Below are 16654 nucleotides of genomic sequence, written 5' to 3' on the forward strand. Positions count from 1 at the left end.
AACACAGTATGCACAGGAAATACAGTTCTGTACTGCGTACCCCATACTCCGTACACAGTAATGCGTCAACAAGCACACATACATACATACCTAGACCAGACGGAAAGACCGGCTGGACCACACAGATATATCCCGGGACCAGTGGCGTCCACTAGACCAGTTGGATTCTCCACCTGCCAAAGGAATCATGTAGAAACATATTTCTTCTTGCTAGGGTACACGATAATCAAAGTCGAAAGAGAAAACACTTTATTTAATTTGCTTGAATCTTTCTTATGTATAATGTCTCGACAAGAGCGAACGCCAGTTCATTTTGTTCAAACTGTGGGTAAGGGTCTTCGAATTCGGATATCAAAGTGAAACTTGCGTCTGGGTCTAGACCCTGCATGCCCAAGATTCAACATTCTAATTTTAAATGTTAAAAATTCTGATTTTGCCTGTGACCTTCGATTATTCTATCTGCCATATTCTAGATCATGCGGAAGGGCCGGCTCGATGATTACGGAGAGAGTATCATTCCGCTTAGGGAGATAACACTTGTCTCAACATTTTGGACATATCGTCCTAAGATAGATGAGTACATACTCAACTCACTTTAGATTTCAATCCTAGGCGCCCTATAATTCCAGTGACCCTCAACACGCTCAATATTAAATATTTTACACACGCACACAGAAGAAATAGAAAAAAGAAGTATATTATTTCTCAAGCTCAACACCAGCCAGGCTGAAAAAAAGAATGAACACAATAACACCATCAAATTCAAGTCTCAGACCTCAGATATAAGAGTAACTTGCACATATCCCCACCGACCTATCAGGAACCCGTCGCTGGGCACCATCCCGATCCACATCCTTCTCGTAGAAGCAACACCGCCCACGAGCACAAACATAATGAATCCCATGTTGCACCTCCTTCGAGGTCCCCGATATCTGCCTACGAGTGTACTCGCCGCATTGGCAGAGCGGGTTGGCCGGACTTATCCCGCGTTGATCAGCAAAGCAGATGAACCGATCACATGGGTAGCATTTATAGTATGGGCGGTCTGCATTGCCATTCGGGTTGTTGCTGTTGACTTTCAGTCTTATACCATCTTCGTGGCATTTCGGGCATCTTGGGGGTTCGAGTCTGGTGATGGTCATTGCTGTACGGAGTACTTGTAACAGGCTTGGTCCGCTATAGTGGCTGGCTTAGATACAATCTAGTGAGCTGGTGATAGGACTCTCTATGTAAACTTGCCTTCACTTTGATTGCGTGTCTTCAACGATTGTTTGGTGTCATATTGAAGTCCTCGTTGACAGCCCTGGAGGCTGTGAGGGATGTCTAGCCAAGTGGTCATTATGACGATAGTTATAGGTCAATATTGCGTGTGTGTCGATGTCCTCCCAACCGTGGACCCGAGAATGGCTCGTTGAAATTGTAGAAAGAGAAGAGAATTGAAATTTATATAGTGATGTTTCCCTGTCCGAATAGCTATCTTGTACCTACATCTCCAGCATGTTGACCTTATTGACATCCACGCAATCCAACTCCTACGCAAAAACCACAATGACTAGTTATAGTCAAAGGCTATACATAGAAAAGTTCATTTCACAAATTAGGCCTTTTTCCGCCTTAACTGAGAAGGGGGACAAAATATCTATAAACAAAGGCATCTAGAAAGACTACCAAAAAGACGTCGCAAGGCCGTATAAGCGGCTATTCTTGTTATTATCACCTCCGAAGAGAGAGTATCATTCCACCTAGGGATGTAACACTTGTCAATCTATGCAATTGAAATTCAATTAAGCATCCTTATTTAAGTGCATCGAGATCATGCTATGCTTGCCTACAAACGAAGGCCCTCTCCATATTTATTTTCAGTTGTCCAAGTTGAGAGAGACAACAGACTCAGGCATTCTTTTCCCAACAGTAAATGCGTGGCCAAATCTGGGTTGAACTCATGGCTTAGGAATGTGTATCGTCTTGCTGACCATCATGCACCCATGCAGAACGAACATCAGGACCACAGGGTGGAATTCGAAGATCGTACCTTCTGCGACAAGACCAAGAGGGATGTTCTCGTGCGTCCAGCTTTGAGAGACCCAGTAGGCCATAAGGGCAGCGATGGACAGAGTGGTCGGAATGGGTGTGCCTTCAAAGTACTTGGATTTGCCAGTCTGGTCCTTGGGCAGTACGGCTACAGTCACGTTGAACCGAGCAAGGCGGGTCAGACCGCAGAGAACGAAGAATGTGAGGAAGACGTGATCAAGCGAGGTCCGGATACCAAGAGCGAATGCAGCAGCGGCGGGAGCGAGACCGAAGGAGATCTAGTTGGAATAAGAGTGTTAGCAACAACTTGGTTGTGGTTACTTGCCGGGATCATTTACCAAGTCCGCTAGCGAGTCGAGTTCTTGTCCCATGAGAGACGACTTCTTGCGCCACCTTGCGACTTTGCCATCCATAAAGTCGAAGAACAGACCGAAAGGCATGAATGCGAGGGCAGCCCAGATGGCACCGTATTCAGTTGGGTCTCCGAGGCAGTAGCGCATGGAGGAAAATACCGACATGACTGCTCAACATGTTAGTCGCGGATTGGAAAAACGGTTGGGAAATATGAGCTTGCCTCCACAGAAACCTAAATTAAAGAGTTAGCGAGTCAATTCGAACAAACCCCTAAGATAGCGATCTCTTACCATTCATTTCAGTAATCAGATCAGCAAGATGCATGGCCCTGTTGAGTGTTAGGCCGAGCCGAGGGCAAAGGAGCGCGGAAAGCACGAGACTGACTTCACCATGCTGAAATGACCATGATCCGAGGAAAGCAGCATTTTCTGCTTCTCCTGGCCTGGAAAATGTCAGTTATATTGCCAATGGACGATCAGAGGGAGTTCAAACGCACCTCCATCACCTGAAGGTGGGACACCGCTAGAGGAATTGCTCGATGCCATGGTCGATGTCCGACGAGACATGCTCAAATGGATATCAGATGCGATGAAAATTTATGGCAAAAGGATACTCTGTCTCAATAAGATGTCTAAAGGGCAAGATTGGGTAAGAAGAATAAAAATGCTGTCAATCCTGCTTTGGGAGTGTTGACAGACGCACAGATTCGCTGAGCGGTCAACGTCATTTCAAACTGCAGGTAGAGGCGGTGCAGCTGCGCCACATCTACTAGCCACATCCCAACCAAAAGTTCGGCGAGGCGATTATCCCCAAATTTCTAAACGAGTTGCTATGGTTTAATATGCAATTGCAAGTTCTGGAAAATCCAATGAAAATAACAGAAACATTTTTGACTGGTGATATTCTACAGCCTGCAGCCAGTGAAGTTGCAATTGCGCAGGATGCACAAGAAGACGGAAAGATATTCCTGAAAAAGCTCCCAGATCCCCCAAAACGCCATAAAGAGACAGTACATTGGATCGATCAGTAGCCGCGACCGCGGAAGCCACCGCCACCACGAGGGGCGCCGCGACCACGAGAGAAGCCACCACCGCCACCGCCGCGGGAGAAACCACCGCTACCACCGAAACCACCACCACGAGCACCGCCACGAGGAGCACCGAAACCACCGCGACCACGGGGAGCACCGAATCCACCACGACCACGGGGAGCACCGAATCCACCACGGCCACGGGGAGCACCACCACCGGCGCGCTTGGGCTTAGCAGCTCCTGGGGGAGCCTTGGGCTTGGGGAGGAACCTGAGTGGTGAGTTAGTCAGAGCGTAGAAGAATGAGTAGAACAACGAATCGTACTTCTCGAGAGGGAGCAGCTTATCTCCACCAATGTAGACCTTGTCACCAGCCTTGAAGGAAGTGGCGACAATACCGTCTTGGGGCTTGACGGTGAAGTAGACTTGGTTAATGGGACCGAGAATTTCATCGACCTTGCCGATTTGAGTCTATAAAACCAGTTAGGTCATGGACTTGTATATTGTATTGGTCTGGTGGAGTATTGGCGTACCTTGTTCTCCAGGTAGATAGGAGCGTTGAAGTAAGGAATCTTGGGGTTGACCGATTCGCAGACCATCTCACCCTCGCAAGAGTGCATCACGGAACCCAATTCTATCGGCATATCAGTGACATGAATCAATTATAATCAGGTTCAGAAGAATAATTACCCAGAACCTGGGCTGGGGGGCCGAATGACTGCTGGAAGCCTCCGCGACCTGCAACAAAAAAATTTCGTTAGCTCCTTTTAACTTCTTGCATCGCATTCACGTTGGAAAATTCTCACCACCACGGCCACCACCGAAACCTCCCCGGTTGGCACCAGAAGCGTTACCACGACCACGGAAAGACATTTTGTGGTGATAAGGGTGATTGACTTGTACAAAGCTGGAGAAGTTTTCGCTTGGTGGAAACTTGAAGCGGTAAAGTGTCGGCTAAGGGCAGTACTAGCACGTGACCTTTGCTTCACCGCCCTCACAAGAGTCATTTTCCCCTCCACGCGGAGTATACCACGATCAAAGTTTTTGCTCAAAGTCCAATTCCCTTGTGTCATCACTCCAAGGGGTTTTAAAATGTCACCCGAACCCCCCAAGGATTTGCCTGTGCGGCCTGCCGCTGAAGCGCAGACCAACAATGCCTCTGAAGCCACCGCTGCCCCTCCAAAAGATGCGAATGCGAAATCTAAGCAGGCCCCGAGCCCCGATACCCTCCCGGAGGTCATGACTGAGCGAAACAAGCTCTTTGAGGAACTCTGGCAACAATATCTCGAAGAGACCAAGACCCGTCCCCACCCAGAGATCAGTGTTACCCTTGACATTGGTGACGGCAACCCCCCTCCTCGGTCCCCGCGAAAGCCTTCGAGACCACTCCTGGATCTTTCCTGCGTGATGTACCCAAGGATCTAAGTGCCAATATTGTTATTGCCAAGGTCGATGGAGAACTGTGGGATTTGAACCGGCCTCTAGAGAAGGACTGTAGTGTTCTTCTTGTGCCTTTCAGCAACCCCGAGGCCCGCGAGGTATTCTGGCACTCCAGCGCTCACACTCTGGGTGAGGCTTGCGAATGCGAGTACAAATCTCTGCTTTCACATGGACCGCCCACGCCTCAGGGCTTCTTCTATGACATGGCGATGCCCGACGGGTATGTTATTTTGTCACCTACCATTCACAATTGCGTCAATGCTAATATATGTGGGAAAACAGACGGGTTGTCAAGGAGGCCGACTGGAAGTCGCTTGAAAATAAGGCGTCGCGTATCTTCAAGGAGAAGCAAAGCTTCGACCGATTGGACGTTTCCAAGGAGAACCTCAAGAAGATGTTCGCATACAGCAAATACAAACTGCACTATATTGACAAGCTTGTCACTGGCGAGAGCAGCACCGTCTACCGTTGCGGTACCCTTGTCGATCTCTGCCGAGGACCTCACATTCAGAACACCGGCAAAATAAAGACCTTCAAGATCATGCAGGTAAGCGTGGCTGGTCGACCTCTTGCCCGAGTAAGAAGCATATTAACTTTTTTTCCCAGAACTCATCGGCCTACTTCCTTGGCGACCAGGCCAACGACTCTTTGCAGCGTATTCGTGGTGTTGCCTTCCCAGACAAGAAGCTAATGGCTGAGCACTTGAAGTTCTTGGAAGAAGCCGAGAAGCGGAACCACCTTAGAATCGGCAAGGAGCAAGAGCTATTCTTCTTCGATGAGGTCTCACCCGGCTGCCCATTCCTCCTCCCCAACGGAACCAAGATCCTCAACCAGCTCCAGTCTCTTCTGCGTACTGAATACCGCAAGCGAGGCTACCAGGAGGTCCAGACCCCCAACATGTATGATGTTGGCATCTGGAAAACTTCCGGACACTGGGCCCACTACAAGGATGATATGTTCAAGTTGGATGTCGAGAAGCGCGAGTGGGCTCTTAAGCCCATGAACTGCCCTGGACACTTCGTTCTGTTCGGCCACCGTGAACGTAGTTACCGCGAGCTTCCTATGCGTATTGCAGACTTCGGTGTCCTGCACCGAAATGAGGCTTCTGGGGCGTTAAGCGGCTTGACTAGAGTACGTCGTTTTGCTCAGGATGATTCGCACATAATATGTGAAGCTGGGCAGATTATGTCTGAAGTTGAGGGTCTGTTCGATTTCCTGCAGTCCATCTATGGGCTGTTTGGCTTCACCTTCAAGTTGAAGCTGTCCACCCGCCCCGAGAAGTATATGGGTGCGTTGGAGACCTGGGACCACGCCGAGGACGAGCTCAAGAAGGCCTTGAATAAGTTCATGGGTAATGATTGGACCATTAACGAGGGTGACGGTGCCTTCTACGGACCCAAGATCGACATCACCATTGCGGATGCTCTCCAGCGTGAGTTCCAGTGCGCTACTATTCAACTCGATTACCAGGCCCCCATCAACTTCAAGATGGAGTACATGACCAACGAGCAGAGCCAGGCGAATTTGGAGCAGCCCAAGGAGGGTGAGACCAAGAGCGACGGGCTTCCTCCCGGCCGTGCCCGTCCCGTTGTCATCCACCGTGCCATCATCGGCAGTTTCGAGAGATTCCTGGGTATCCTGATCGAGCACTTCGGTGGCAAGTGGCCCTTCTGGATCAGTCCTCGCCAGATCCTCATTGTTCCGGTGATGCCTGCCGTGAACGACTACGTCGAGGAGCTGCAGCAGATCTTGCGGGGTGACAAGCTGAATGTCGACATTGACATTAGCGGTAACACCATGCAGAAGAAGATTCGCACCGCCCAGCTCAGCCAATACAACTTTATATTCGTTGTGGGCGCGTCGGAGAAGGAGTCTCGTACTGTCAACATCCGTAACCGTGACGATCCTGCCACCCAGAAACAGGGCGTCATGGTGCCCCTTGAGGAGGCGCGGATCAAGCTCAAGGCATTGCGCAAGGAGCGCCGGTTGGAGAGCACTCTGTAGGGGATATTATTCGTTACCGATTTACGAAGAGTGAAATGAAGAACATGCGGATTTCAACTGATTCTACTAAATTTATCCCATACATACCTAATGTAGAAGAGTAATCAGAAAAAGTCTGGGTTAAGCCACGGAACGCAGTACCCTTAAAGCGAACATACCTTGAGTAGATCGACATCTTCCTGACTTTAAACATCTGATGGGAGTGCTTATTTGAAGTTTAGCCGTATTAGAAAAAGGTTAAGCCAGTATACTGCCCTTGGTTCTCTAACCTTTTCCAGATTTCCGCCCTTTTGGTTTCTATAATCAGCATTGTTATAAACCCTCCACCTACCCTGTATAGCCTAAGAAGTCTTTACCACAATCCAATAACTTCATATAGCGGAGACTTTCTAGATTTGAACTTATAGAAGGAAAGAAATCTTTAAGATCTGTTTGCATGTTTTATTCCCATGTGTTATGTCTGAGACAACCTATAAAGACAACCATATATAGACCACCATATTAAGACCACCATATAAAGAAACCATATTAAGACCACCGTATTAAGACAACCTATAAAGAAAAGTCGGTTTCACAAATGCCTTGTTCTACTTGCTGGCAATGCGTCAGACCTCTCTTTGTCCCTGTGAAGCATATAATGAGCTTCATAGCAGTAGATATATCATCATTATCATTTTATCCCTCTGCTTCCTTTCTAGAGACATAGCACGTCCATCAGTTCCTAGATTGCTGGATATCTTTATATCGACTCATCATCCTGCTGCTCGCTCTGCTAAAGTCTCGACACTTTCATCTTCCACAATCACTTCCGCCAACAAACAATCAATCCGTTCTTGCCCATCTATCCATTTTCGACCTCATATCATCCTGCTACTCGCTCTGCTGCTCGCTCTGCTAAAGTCTCGACACTTTCATCTTCCACAATCACTTCCGCCAACATACAATCAATCCGTTCTCGCTTATCCATCTATTTTCGACCTCATATCATCCTGCTGCTCGCTCTGCTGCTCGCTCTGCTGCTCGCTCTGCTGCTCGCTCTGCTACTCGCTCTGCTAAAGTCTCGACACTTTCATCTTCCACAATCACTTCCGCCAACAAACAATCAATCCGTTCTTGCCCATCTATCCATTTTCGACCTCATAGCATCCTGCTGCTCGCTCTGCTGCTCGCTCTGCTGCTCGCTCTGCTGCTCGCTCTGCTGAAGTCTCGACACCTTTATCTCCCCCAACCACTTGCATCAACGTATCAATGGAGGGAAAGCGCTTCCCATGCCCGCGCGCAGAGGATCTGGGATGTGACAAGATGTTTACCTCCCAAGGGAATGCAAACAAGCATAATGCGAGGATGCATAATCAAGCCAGATGGCCCTGCCCGCGCGCAGAGGACCTTCATTGTGACAAGACGTTCGGCTCGAAATCGGATGCACAGGCGCATGCCAAGAGGGTACATGACCGAGGAGAGCGCTTCCCATGCCCACATGCAGAGGAGCTTCAATGCGATAAGACATTTAACGCGGAAGATGATGCAAAGGCGCATGGTAAGAGACTGCATGCCCAAAGAGAGCGCTTCCCATGCCCGCGCGCAGAGGACCTTGGATGTGACAAGATGTTTTCTTCGGTTGGGAATGCAAACAAACATGCTAAGGAGGTCCATGATGAAGTCAAATGGCCATGTCCCTTAGCAGAAGAGAAGGGGTGTACTGAAAAATTCTGTTCCAAACATGGTGCCGAAGTGCACGCAGTGAGGTTTCATGGCAATACTGGTCCCTATTCCTCTCTGAGAGGGTCGGGAGGATTCCCTTGCCCACACGCAAGTGAGGTCGATTGTGACAGGGTATTTACCACGAACCAAAATGCATATCGGCATGCCAAGGAGCACGATGGAGCCAAATGGCCCTGTCCCTTGGCCGAAGAGGAGCAGTGTACTTTGGTATTTTCTGATCCATGCAATGCTAAACGGCACGCAAAGAGTGCCCATGGGGATAAGCATATGCCAATTCAGAAAGAGTTTCCTTGCCCTCGCGCGCAGGAGGAAAAATGCTTAAAGGTGTTCTCTTCCCGGGGCATTGCGAAAACGCATGCTATGATGGCACATGGCAAATTTGAGCCAGATGAGACGTTCATTGCGGCGTGGCCCCGGATATCGCGCTATACTCCGCTCGAAGACGTGGACGGGAATAGAATACCTGGATGGGACAAGCTCCCAAAGCCGTCCTTTCTGAACGGCAGATGGACATGCCCAGACTTAGGTTGCAGCACAACAAGAGCAACCCGCTTTGCGCTAGAATATCACTACTTGGCCATCCATATGAGGGCTCGTTGGCCCTGTGAGCACGCTGAGTCATTCAATTGTGACAAAATGTTCTCGTCGATCCGCGCTGCCAAACAGCATACAGATGAGCATATTCCCAAGTGCAGGTGGGTATGCCAGTACAATCGATGCCTTTCTCAAATGCAGGGTAGGAAGCAGTCACGAGTTGGCGCCTTAGCCCATTATAAGGCGCATGTTCGACAAGGACACTTTCAAGAGGGGGAATGCCAACCTTTAAAGGTACGTAACAACGAAGGAACAAATGAGCATCAGCTAATGGGAACAACAGGTCTCGAATTCGCTCTCAGAAGCCAGTGACGGAGATTGTGGAAGTGAAGCCGAGGATGACGAACTTGAGAATCAATAGAGTGAATCCGAAGATGACGAAGTTGAGAATCAAGGGAGTGAATCCAAGGGTGACAAAGTGGAGAATTCTGTGGATGTCAGATCGAACATGGAGTGGGTAGCGGAGTCGGCAGCTGCGTGGCTGGACGATCTGCCACAAGACCAAACCCTCAGGAAAGGTAAGACATCCAAGATATTACATTACTACCTCATGCCCCATTGCTAATTCCCGTGATTTAGCTGCTCAGCCTGAAGGCCTGTACCATCTCGGCCTTAAGTGCCCGGGGCCGGGAAGGGTCGTTGACGGATTAGTGCAGGGTACGCAGGTGTGCTCAAATGACGCGATAATCTCGTTCGAGACAGGTGTTTTTTACAGAGATCGTTCGAGAGACCATATTGGGCTCAAATGCCGATGCCCATCCTGCAATGGGCGGTTCATGTTTAACAGTTTTTTGAGGACTCATTATCTGGAAGCAGGTGCTAGCCAGAGAATATGCAGTCGTCAAAGCTGCATCAGCACTGTGTGGGAGGGCTCAAAATTCTGCCATAGACACTTCCTTGCTTGGACGCCAGACCTCCTCATCGACGATAAAACCGCAATTGATGAGCTGAGGAGTTTGTTCGAGAAAGCGGCTTCTGAGCAGTGGCGCCCCGAGACAGAAATAATGGCCGACCTCATAATGAGAATGGAATCCGACAGCACGGCCGACATCCGGGCTTCCGAGATGGTTTGTATCGACCTAGAAACCAACCTTTTTTCCCGGGAGGTGCTTCAAATCGGCCTCACTGACCTAGAAGGGAGAGGAGTACTCGATTGTCTTACTGAATACGGTGATGGAAGCATCGCGCCTTCCTCATCGCGCCTCTCTGCACCGGCAACTTGGCGGCAAATTGAGTGGAAAAAGAAGGTCAAAGCCTATTTTACGCACGATGGGACCCTTGATGCAAAAGGGGTCGTTGAAAAACTCCAATACTTCGGTATTTCCAACAAACCCTTTTTCCTGTCTTGGGCATCATGGTGCTTCGACCTGTCTTATTTGAGAGACTGGCTGAGGCAAGAAGGTTATCGAAACGTCCTCCCCGGGGATGGGAATGTCTGGTTGCTTCTCTCTGAGTTCCGCAAAAACGTGGAGAGGGCGATTGGTACCACCTGCTACCGAGACAGGGGATTTCCTCTATCCCTGCCTGTGGTGTTTACGGTGCTCTTCGGAGATAACCACCCTCTCTCGGGGCGCAACCACAATGCACTGGTGGACGCCCAGCAATTATCCCTGATGGCAAGGCTGTTCATCGACCTTTGCAAAGCCCCTGACAAGCGGGTTCACTGGCAGGAATCGGGAATCAAGGGACTGGGCATGGGGAAGAGGCAGAAATTGGTGGAGGAGTACTTCCCTAAGGAGAGTCCAAAGAAAAAGGCAAGGGCTTCCTAAGATTGTCTCGTCTTTCGAAAGATTTCTTTCCCTGCTTCCATTGTAGGGCTGGATCGGATCACGGGATCGGACCTAGGCGGGTTCTGGTGGCAGAATTTACTGCCCGTTTCTCTCTTCTCTTTTCTTTGCCCAGGTGTATCTTACTCCTACTATGTAACCCCCATCCCGGTGAGATGAAATGCCCTATGTGATGAAATGCCCAGCGGATACCTGCACATTGGAGCACCATCACTCCCAATCCACATATCGAATATTGTCTTAGAGAAGTAGAAACAATAATTATTTGATTTCTTATTCGATACCTCTTTTTAAACAAAAATTACAAACTGTTAAAGTGGGGGATTATAGGACGACACGCACTACCAGAAAATCCGCTGATCACTACTATCAACGTAAAATCATACACAAAAACGTCTGAGAGAAATAGAAAAGAATCATTTCACCTATAATTATATAACCTGAGAATATACTAATTTTAATGGAATTCTTAGTAGCGGAAAGGTACGTAAAACAAAAATACCGATAAGGGGAATACACGGGAAGGGAACAATACTATAATTTGATATATAAAAAATACTACGGCCGCGAAACGGAACAGCCACCCTATAACACTATCCGCAAGTAGGAGATATCTGATAGCCTGCTTAAAGGAAATATAACAACTCTAGTAGAGGCACTTCAGAACCGTATCAAACTATAAGGGTATATAGTGCTATAGGAAAAATCACCAAGTATAGATATTATATATCTCTATATACTACCTTTGCTTTAACTGCTATAGATATAGGTCTAGAACTATAAATCCTCTTCACGTTTCCCGTGTTAATCTAGGAAGTCTAAAGAATATCGAGAGTAGTAACAGTTTAGGGATTTTCACGTCCAAGCACCTCTTTATATCCTTCTAACGCCCGTCGATATATCACTTCCGCCTCTTCATATTTCCCTTGACTGAAGAGCACTAAGCCAAGGTCATTAACACTGGTAAGCGTGAAGGGATGCTCACGCCCAAGCACCTTCTCTCGTGCGTCCAACGCCTGTCGATACATCACAGCAAAGTCTTGATGGCGTTGCACACAGCAGACTATGGACAACAGGTTTCTGGCTCCCTTTCTTCACCAATTCGTGTTTCCGTGGCGGTTTAAATCAGAATTGCGGCCCCCAAATGAGTATGTTGGTTAACCAATTACTTTCCCTCATTCAAGCCCCGCTCACGACCAGTGCGCCCTACAGCGCTTACTATCACCGCCTACCGCTCGAGAATAGCCTCGTAGGTAGCTGACCAACTGCGTTAGACAAAGTACCACGCTAAGCATATTGATCCTCTCTGGTTTAGCGTGCCGTGTGAGGGAATTTGAGACGCGATTTCTGTTCAGTGTCATGTGTGCATTTTGCGACTCTCTCCATGACCAATTATTGCCGACGCCATGTCTGGTCATTGTCTACGGGTTTCTATCTGTTATAATATGAGGCAGTTTCTGTTCAGGAAGGAAGCCGCAACATCGGAAATAATTCCTACCTATCTATACGAAGACCAGGTTGATTGGAAATCAACTTGGACTTCATGTTGTATATATAGTCTCTTGTATCCCCTCAGACACAAGACATACATAAGCTTCCCTTTTGATATACAACATTATCTGTCAGTTCCGCTCGCGGTGTCTGCTTAACATTTCAGCCCTGAATGTAATCAGATAGCACGAGCGAGATTGATATGCAGAGCCGGTATTTCGATGGTAACATAGGTAGGATATGTTATTAGTGACCAAGAGCGCCTCTTAATAGAAACCAATACCTCATTGATGCTACTGGTAGATGGCTGGGGAAAATACCACCGCCATCAATCAATGGTCATTCATAGCACTAGCCTGCAAAAATAGGTCCAAAGAGAAGACTTCGGTAACAGAAAAAGGGGCTCGGAGGCCCTGATTTCGGGGTTGACACGACTGAAACAAATCGCCGTAATTGGACGTTGTGGCGTGCACTTGGTCTACTAGAGCAACATAAGCAATCTCGCTACTCCAATAATACTCAGAAATTACAGTACCGACATGAGCTTAGCATCGGATATACTTTTGAGGCTGTATGATTATCCAATCAGATTGACCAAACAGGGGGGTTTGACCGCGAGTGGGGGGAATTTCATTTCAGGGCGCTCCATTCCATTTGCTTGATCGCTTAATCAGGCCAGGGCCCGACTCACGAGCCCTGCTTGACTCAAAGTATGAATGCGCGGTATTTAATCCATAGGGTCCTCCAGAGTTACATCTTGTTCTTGTTTGGCAGTCTCCTTGTCTCTACCCGTCTTCCGGCACCAATTTTCGCATTCCTCGATTTCAGCCAGCCCAAACTATCACCATGCGCAAATCCTTTGTCGTTCTTCTCTTCGCCGCCTCGGCGCTGGCTTCTCCACAGCCACAGCAGACTGCCACTGTCGAGTCCAGTGGTAGTAGTGTGACCAATCCCGATGGCGACGCTGCTGCTTCCGCTGCTGCTGCCGCTGCTGCCTCCGAGCTGGCAGCGATCCCCAGCTCCATTCTGACGGTCATGGAGACGGCTATCCCTGCCTCGTGGGAGGACGAAATTCTCACGGATCCTTCATTCCGTTCTTCCGTTGTGAGCGCGGCTGCTGCTGGAACTTACCCAGCTTGGTTCAATGAACTGCCCAACAGCGTCAAAGCCTGGGCCTCCTCGAATTTCGATGGACAGGTTGTGGGGGTTGCTACTACCACACAAGATGTTGCTTCCGAGACAGCTTCTACCGCCTCAATGACGGCCACTTCAGATGCCCCATCGGTTACCAATGCGGCCCAAAACACTTCATCCGGCTCCTCTTCTGTTGCGTCCTCTAGCTCCGGCTCCGCGTCCGCTTCTTCTGCTTCGCCTGCGAAGTCGACTGGTGGTGCCCCCGCGCCTTCTAGTGGTGTTGCATTGGGCATTGCCGGTGCAGCTGGTGCTTTTGTTCTTGCTCTCGCCCTGTAAAGCATCTGCTTATCGGGTTGTTCTCCTGTCCATAGGCAGAGAGCCGAGGCCTTGCTCATTTCACCATGGGCGATGTGACAAGAGTGACCGTGCGCTGTATGACTGAAATAACCAAGTCGTTTGTTTGGAATGATATGATGCGTGTTTGACCATCGCGGACATAGAATTCCAATTTTGAATTTATTGATTCCCACCCTTAACAACAGCGAGCCATATCCGCTCTCTTTTTATCTTCCACTAACATATTACATCCACAAGCCACCGAACAGTCTGGTGCAATTTAACACCTGCAATACATGTACTGTAAATATCATCACAGAACATCGCTTTAATGGTATAAATTACTTAGCTTTGAGTATAATGATTCCACGATATAAAAACTTTCTTGTCGTTCTCTGAGTTCACCCTAAGCAATGAAGTAAGGGTATGCAGAGACAGTAAGAATCCATGTCGAATGTACCAAAATGAAAAACCGGCCAGCGTCATGAGCGGGTGGCATTAGTGGGGTTGGCCGGCGTTGGGTTAGCTGTCCCCATAAGAACGCTTTTTGGATCACAACTAATCCAACTGCTCGTTAGTAAAACCCAGACAGCCATCGAGTATTCTTATCGCGTGCGAGAATAAACACCGGACACGTGGGTTTTTGGATCCACGCCAGCAATGCGGCGCGGTTGGAACAGTGCTACCAGCAGATTGCCGCAGTCGTGGAGATTCCGGGACGGGACGATCCAAAGATGAACATCCTCCAGCTCGTGTATCAGTGGTTGTGTGATCCACGCAATGGGCGCTGGCTGATGGTGTTAGATAATGCGGATGACGATGGTATCTTTTTCAGTGGCAATACATCCAATAAACGAGGGCCACTAGTGACCTTCCTACCGTAGGCCGCGTATAGATCAATTCTAATCACATCGCGTCTTACGGCACGAAATCTAGTAGGTAGCGACGGTCATATGACCGAGATTCAGCCAATAAATAAGGAAGAGTTCCTCGCCCTTTTATAGGCAAGGTTTCCAGTCCCCCCACTCTAGAGAGTCTGAAGAGGATAAGAAGGCACTAGTCTAGGCACTAGAATATATTCCGCTGGCAATCACTTAGGTGGGGTCCTATATTGCGAATCGAGTATCTCGAGTCACGGTCTCCTAGTACCTTTAGTTATTCCGTGATATCGAGTCGAATCAGACATATCTTCTTTAGTATAAGGACGCTAAAGACCTCCGGCGAGACCCTAGTATTCGGCATACGGTCATTACGACATAGCAGCTATCTTTTAAGCAAATCCGCCATAACCGGCTAGCGGCGACGGAATTACTAGCGTTAATAAGTATGTTTGATCGGTAGGGGATCCTAGAAGGCCTCGTCCGTAGCGATAGTGGTAAGCTCGAGTTTAAAGATACAGTGGCGCTATTGATCAGTTATTCGCTTGTTCGGGTTAAAATTAAAACAGCGTCATTTGATATACACCGACTAGTATAGTTATCGGTCCGGATATAGCTAGAGATCTAGCACGAGCTAGCATAGTAGCAAGTGAGGTCGCGAGCCATTATAGCAGAGATATTTCCAAATAGGCAGTACGAGAGCTAGACTAAATATCAAAAGCTACTTCCGCATACCAAAGAGGTGTTAAAGTCGATATCTGACGAGCAAAAAGAAGATCGACTACATACGGCCACGATTTCCTCTAATAGCGGACGGTATTTACTGATTCGAAGAATATATAAAGAGGCGGAATTCATACAGCGATCAGCGTTAGAGGTACGAGAGAAGGTGCTTAGACGTAAGCATCCCTCCACGCTCATCAGTGTCAGTGACCTTAGCAATATGCTCTCTGACGAAGGGAAATATGAAGAGGCGGAAGCGATGCATCGACGAGACCTGGAAGGTAGTGAGAAAGTGCTTAGACGCGAGCATCCTGACACGCTTAACAGTGTCAGTAACCTTGGCAGTGTGCTCTCCATCTAAGGGAAATATGGAGAGGCGGAAGGGATGCATCGACGAGACCTAGAAAGGAGTGAGAAAGTTCTTGGATGTAAGCACCCTCACACTCTCACCAGTGTTAGTAACCTTGGCTATATGCTCTATATCTAAGGGAAAAATGACGAGGCGGAAGCGATGCATCGACGGGCGTTGGAGGCACGAGAGAAGGTGCTTAGAAGCGAGCATCCTAACACGCTCACTAGTGTTATTAACATTTGCAATATACTCTATAGCAAAGGGAAATATAAAGAGGCGCAAGGGATGTTTCAACGGGCTTTAGAAGGATGTGAAGCGCTACTAAGATATGAAAACCTCGAAACAGTGATAAGTCTCGTCATTCTTTAGACTTCCTAGATTAACAGGGGAAATGTGAAAAAGCTTCATAATCCCGACTTGTATCTATAGCATTCCGTATAAAGGTAGTATATATAAAGATGTAATATCTACCCTTAAAGGATTTTCCCTATAGCACTATACCTAGTCCTCCATCTAGATCCCAGTTTTCAAGTCAGGATTTAACCTCGTACCTCGACAAGGCTAGAGTGCCATTCTCGTGAATCCTCTTCTCAGCTGTGGAGTCTTCACATTCACTCCTTGGTTTTTTATTTGATTATATTTTTTACTAGCATAATGGGCCTCTACAGCTACAATGCACAGGCAATATGACATGTGACACCTGCAGTACCAAAATACCCTTGGATTGACACCGGCCCACTTCACTGAAACACTCAAAGACGGATTTTAGCCACGCTCTT

The 16654-nt window shown here is 48.1% G+C and overlaps 8 protein-coding genes across 8 annotated transcripts; 5 read left to right on the top strand and 3 right to left on the bottom strand.

Annotated features, from left to right (window-relative positions):
• Positions 1-1634: 1634 nt before the first annotated feature.
• Positions 1635-3079, bottom strand: N7471_000422 (CDP-diacylglycerol-serine O-phosphatidyltransferase). The gene is made up of 6 exons (XM_057273143.1): positions 2882-3079; positions 2770-2827; positions 2676-2713; positions 2606-2617; positions 2370-2551; positions 1635-2309 (listed from the first exon to the last, which is right to left on the bottom strand). The coding sequence occupies exons 1-6, from the start codon at positions 2949-2951 to the stop codon at positions 1941-1943; spliced, it is 729 nt and encodes a 242-aa protein (XP_057141322.1). The 5' UTR covers positions 2952-3079; the 3' UTR covers positions 1635-1940.
• Positions 3080-3408: 329 nt separating this feature from the next.
• On the bottom strand, positions 3409-4287 carry N7471_000423 (H/ACA ribonucleoprotein complex subunit GAR1/NAF1; the record flags this gene model as incomplete). The annotated part of the gene is made up of 5 exons (XM_057273144.1): positions 3409-3685; positions 3740-3885; positions 3948-4048; positions 4105-4152; positions 4221-4287. 5 exons carry the CDS (start codon positions 4285-4287, stop codon positions 3409-3411), a joined length of 639 nt encoding a protein of 212 aa, XP_057141323.1.
• Positions 4288-4506: 219 nt separating this feature from the next.
• N7471_000424 (threonine--tRNA ligase THS1) lies at positions 4507-6919 on the top strand (the record flags this gene model as incomplete). The annotated part of the gene is given in 4 exon segments (XM_057273145.1): positions 4507-4818; positions 4833-5074; positions 5137-5401; positions 5461-6919. The coding sequence occupies 4 exon segments, from the start codon at positions 4507-4509 to the stop codon at positions 6856-6858; spliced, it is 2217 nt and encodes a 738-aa protein (XP_057141324.1). The 3' UTR covers positions 6859-6919.
• A 1184-nt stretch (positions 6920-8103) lies between these two features.
• Positions 8104-8511, bottom strand: N7471_000425 (uncharacterized protein; the record flags this gene model as incomplete). The annotated part of the gene is made up of 1 exon (XM_057273146.1): positions 8104-8511. The coding sequence occupies one exon, from the start codon at positions 8509-8511 to the stop codon at positions 8104-8106; it is 408 nt and encodes a 135-aa protein (XP_057141325.1).
• Positions 8512-9622: 1111 nt separating this feature from the next.
• N7471_000426 (uncharacterized protein) lies at positions 9623-10943 on the top strand (the record flags this gene model as incomplete). Its single annotated transcript, XM_057273147.1, has 2 exons — positions 9623-9692; positions 9754-10943. 2 exons carry the CDS (start codon positions 9623-9625, stop codon positions 10941-10943), a joined length of 1260 nt encoding a protein of 419 aa, XP_057141326.1.
• A 2355-nt stretch (positions 10944-13298) lies between these two features.
• On the top strand, positions 13299-13922 carry N7471_000427 (uncharacterized protein; the record flags this gene model as incomplete). Its single annotated transcript, XM_057273148.1, has 1 exon — positions 13299-13922. The coding sequence occupies one exon, from the start codon at positions 13299-13301 to the stop codon at positions 13920-13922; it is 624 nt and encodes a 207-aa protein (XP_057141327.1).
• A 480-nt stretch (positions 13923-14402) lies between these two features.
• Positions 14403-15884, top strand: N7471_000428 (uncharacterized protein; the record flags this gene model as incomplete). The annotated part of the gene is given in 8 exon segments (XM_057273149.1): positions 14403-14499; positions 14511-14802; positions 14818-14907; positions 14927-14981; positions 14995-15153; positions 15186-15246; positions 15274-15392; positions 15507-15884. Coding segments are annotated over 8 exon segments (1251 nt in total), but the record flags the coding sequence as incomplete, so codon positions are not given.
• A 24-nt stretch (positions 15885-15908) lies between these two features.
• N7471_000429 (tetratricopeptide repeat protein) lies at positions 15909-16244 on the top strand (the record flags this gene model as incomplete). The annotated part of the gene is made up of 2 exons (XM_057273150.1): positions 15909-15951; positions 16012-16244. The coding sequence occupies 2 exons, from the start codon at positions 15909-15911 to the stop codon at positions 16242-16244; spliced, it is 276 nt and encodes a 91-aa protein (XP_057141329.1).
• Between the last annotated feature and the right edge of the window lie 410 nt (positions 16245-16654).

Source organism: Penicillium samsonianum (assembly GCF_028829775.1).
Source record: "Penicillium samsonianum strain IBT 33392 chromosome Unknown utg000001l_segment0_segment0, whole genome shotgun sequence".
Classification (NCBI taxonomy): domain Eukaryota; kingdom Fungi; phylum Ascomycota; class Eurotiomycetes; order Eurotiales; family Aspergillaceae; genus Penicillium; species Penicillium samsonianum.

Excerpts from the sequence above, each read along its gene's own strand:
- N7471_000422 (XM_057273143.1), bottom strand. The coding sequence starts at position 2,951 with ATGTCTCGTCGGACATCGACCATGGCATCGAGCAATTCCTCTAGCGGT. Across the intron at positions 2,828-2,881 it reads CCCACCTTCAGGTGATGGAG|GCCAGGAGAAGCAGAAAATG; the intron begins GTGCGTTTGAAC and ends GACATTTTCCAG. Across the intron at positions 2,714-2,769 it reads GGTCATTTCAGCATGGTGAA|GGCCATGCATCTTGCTGATC; the intron begins GTCAGTCTCGTG and ends AACACTCAACAG.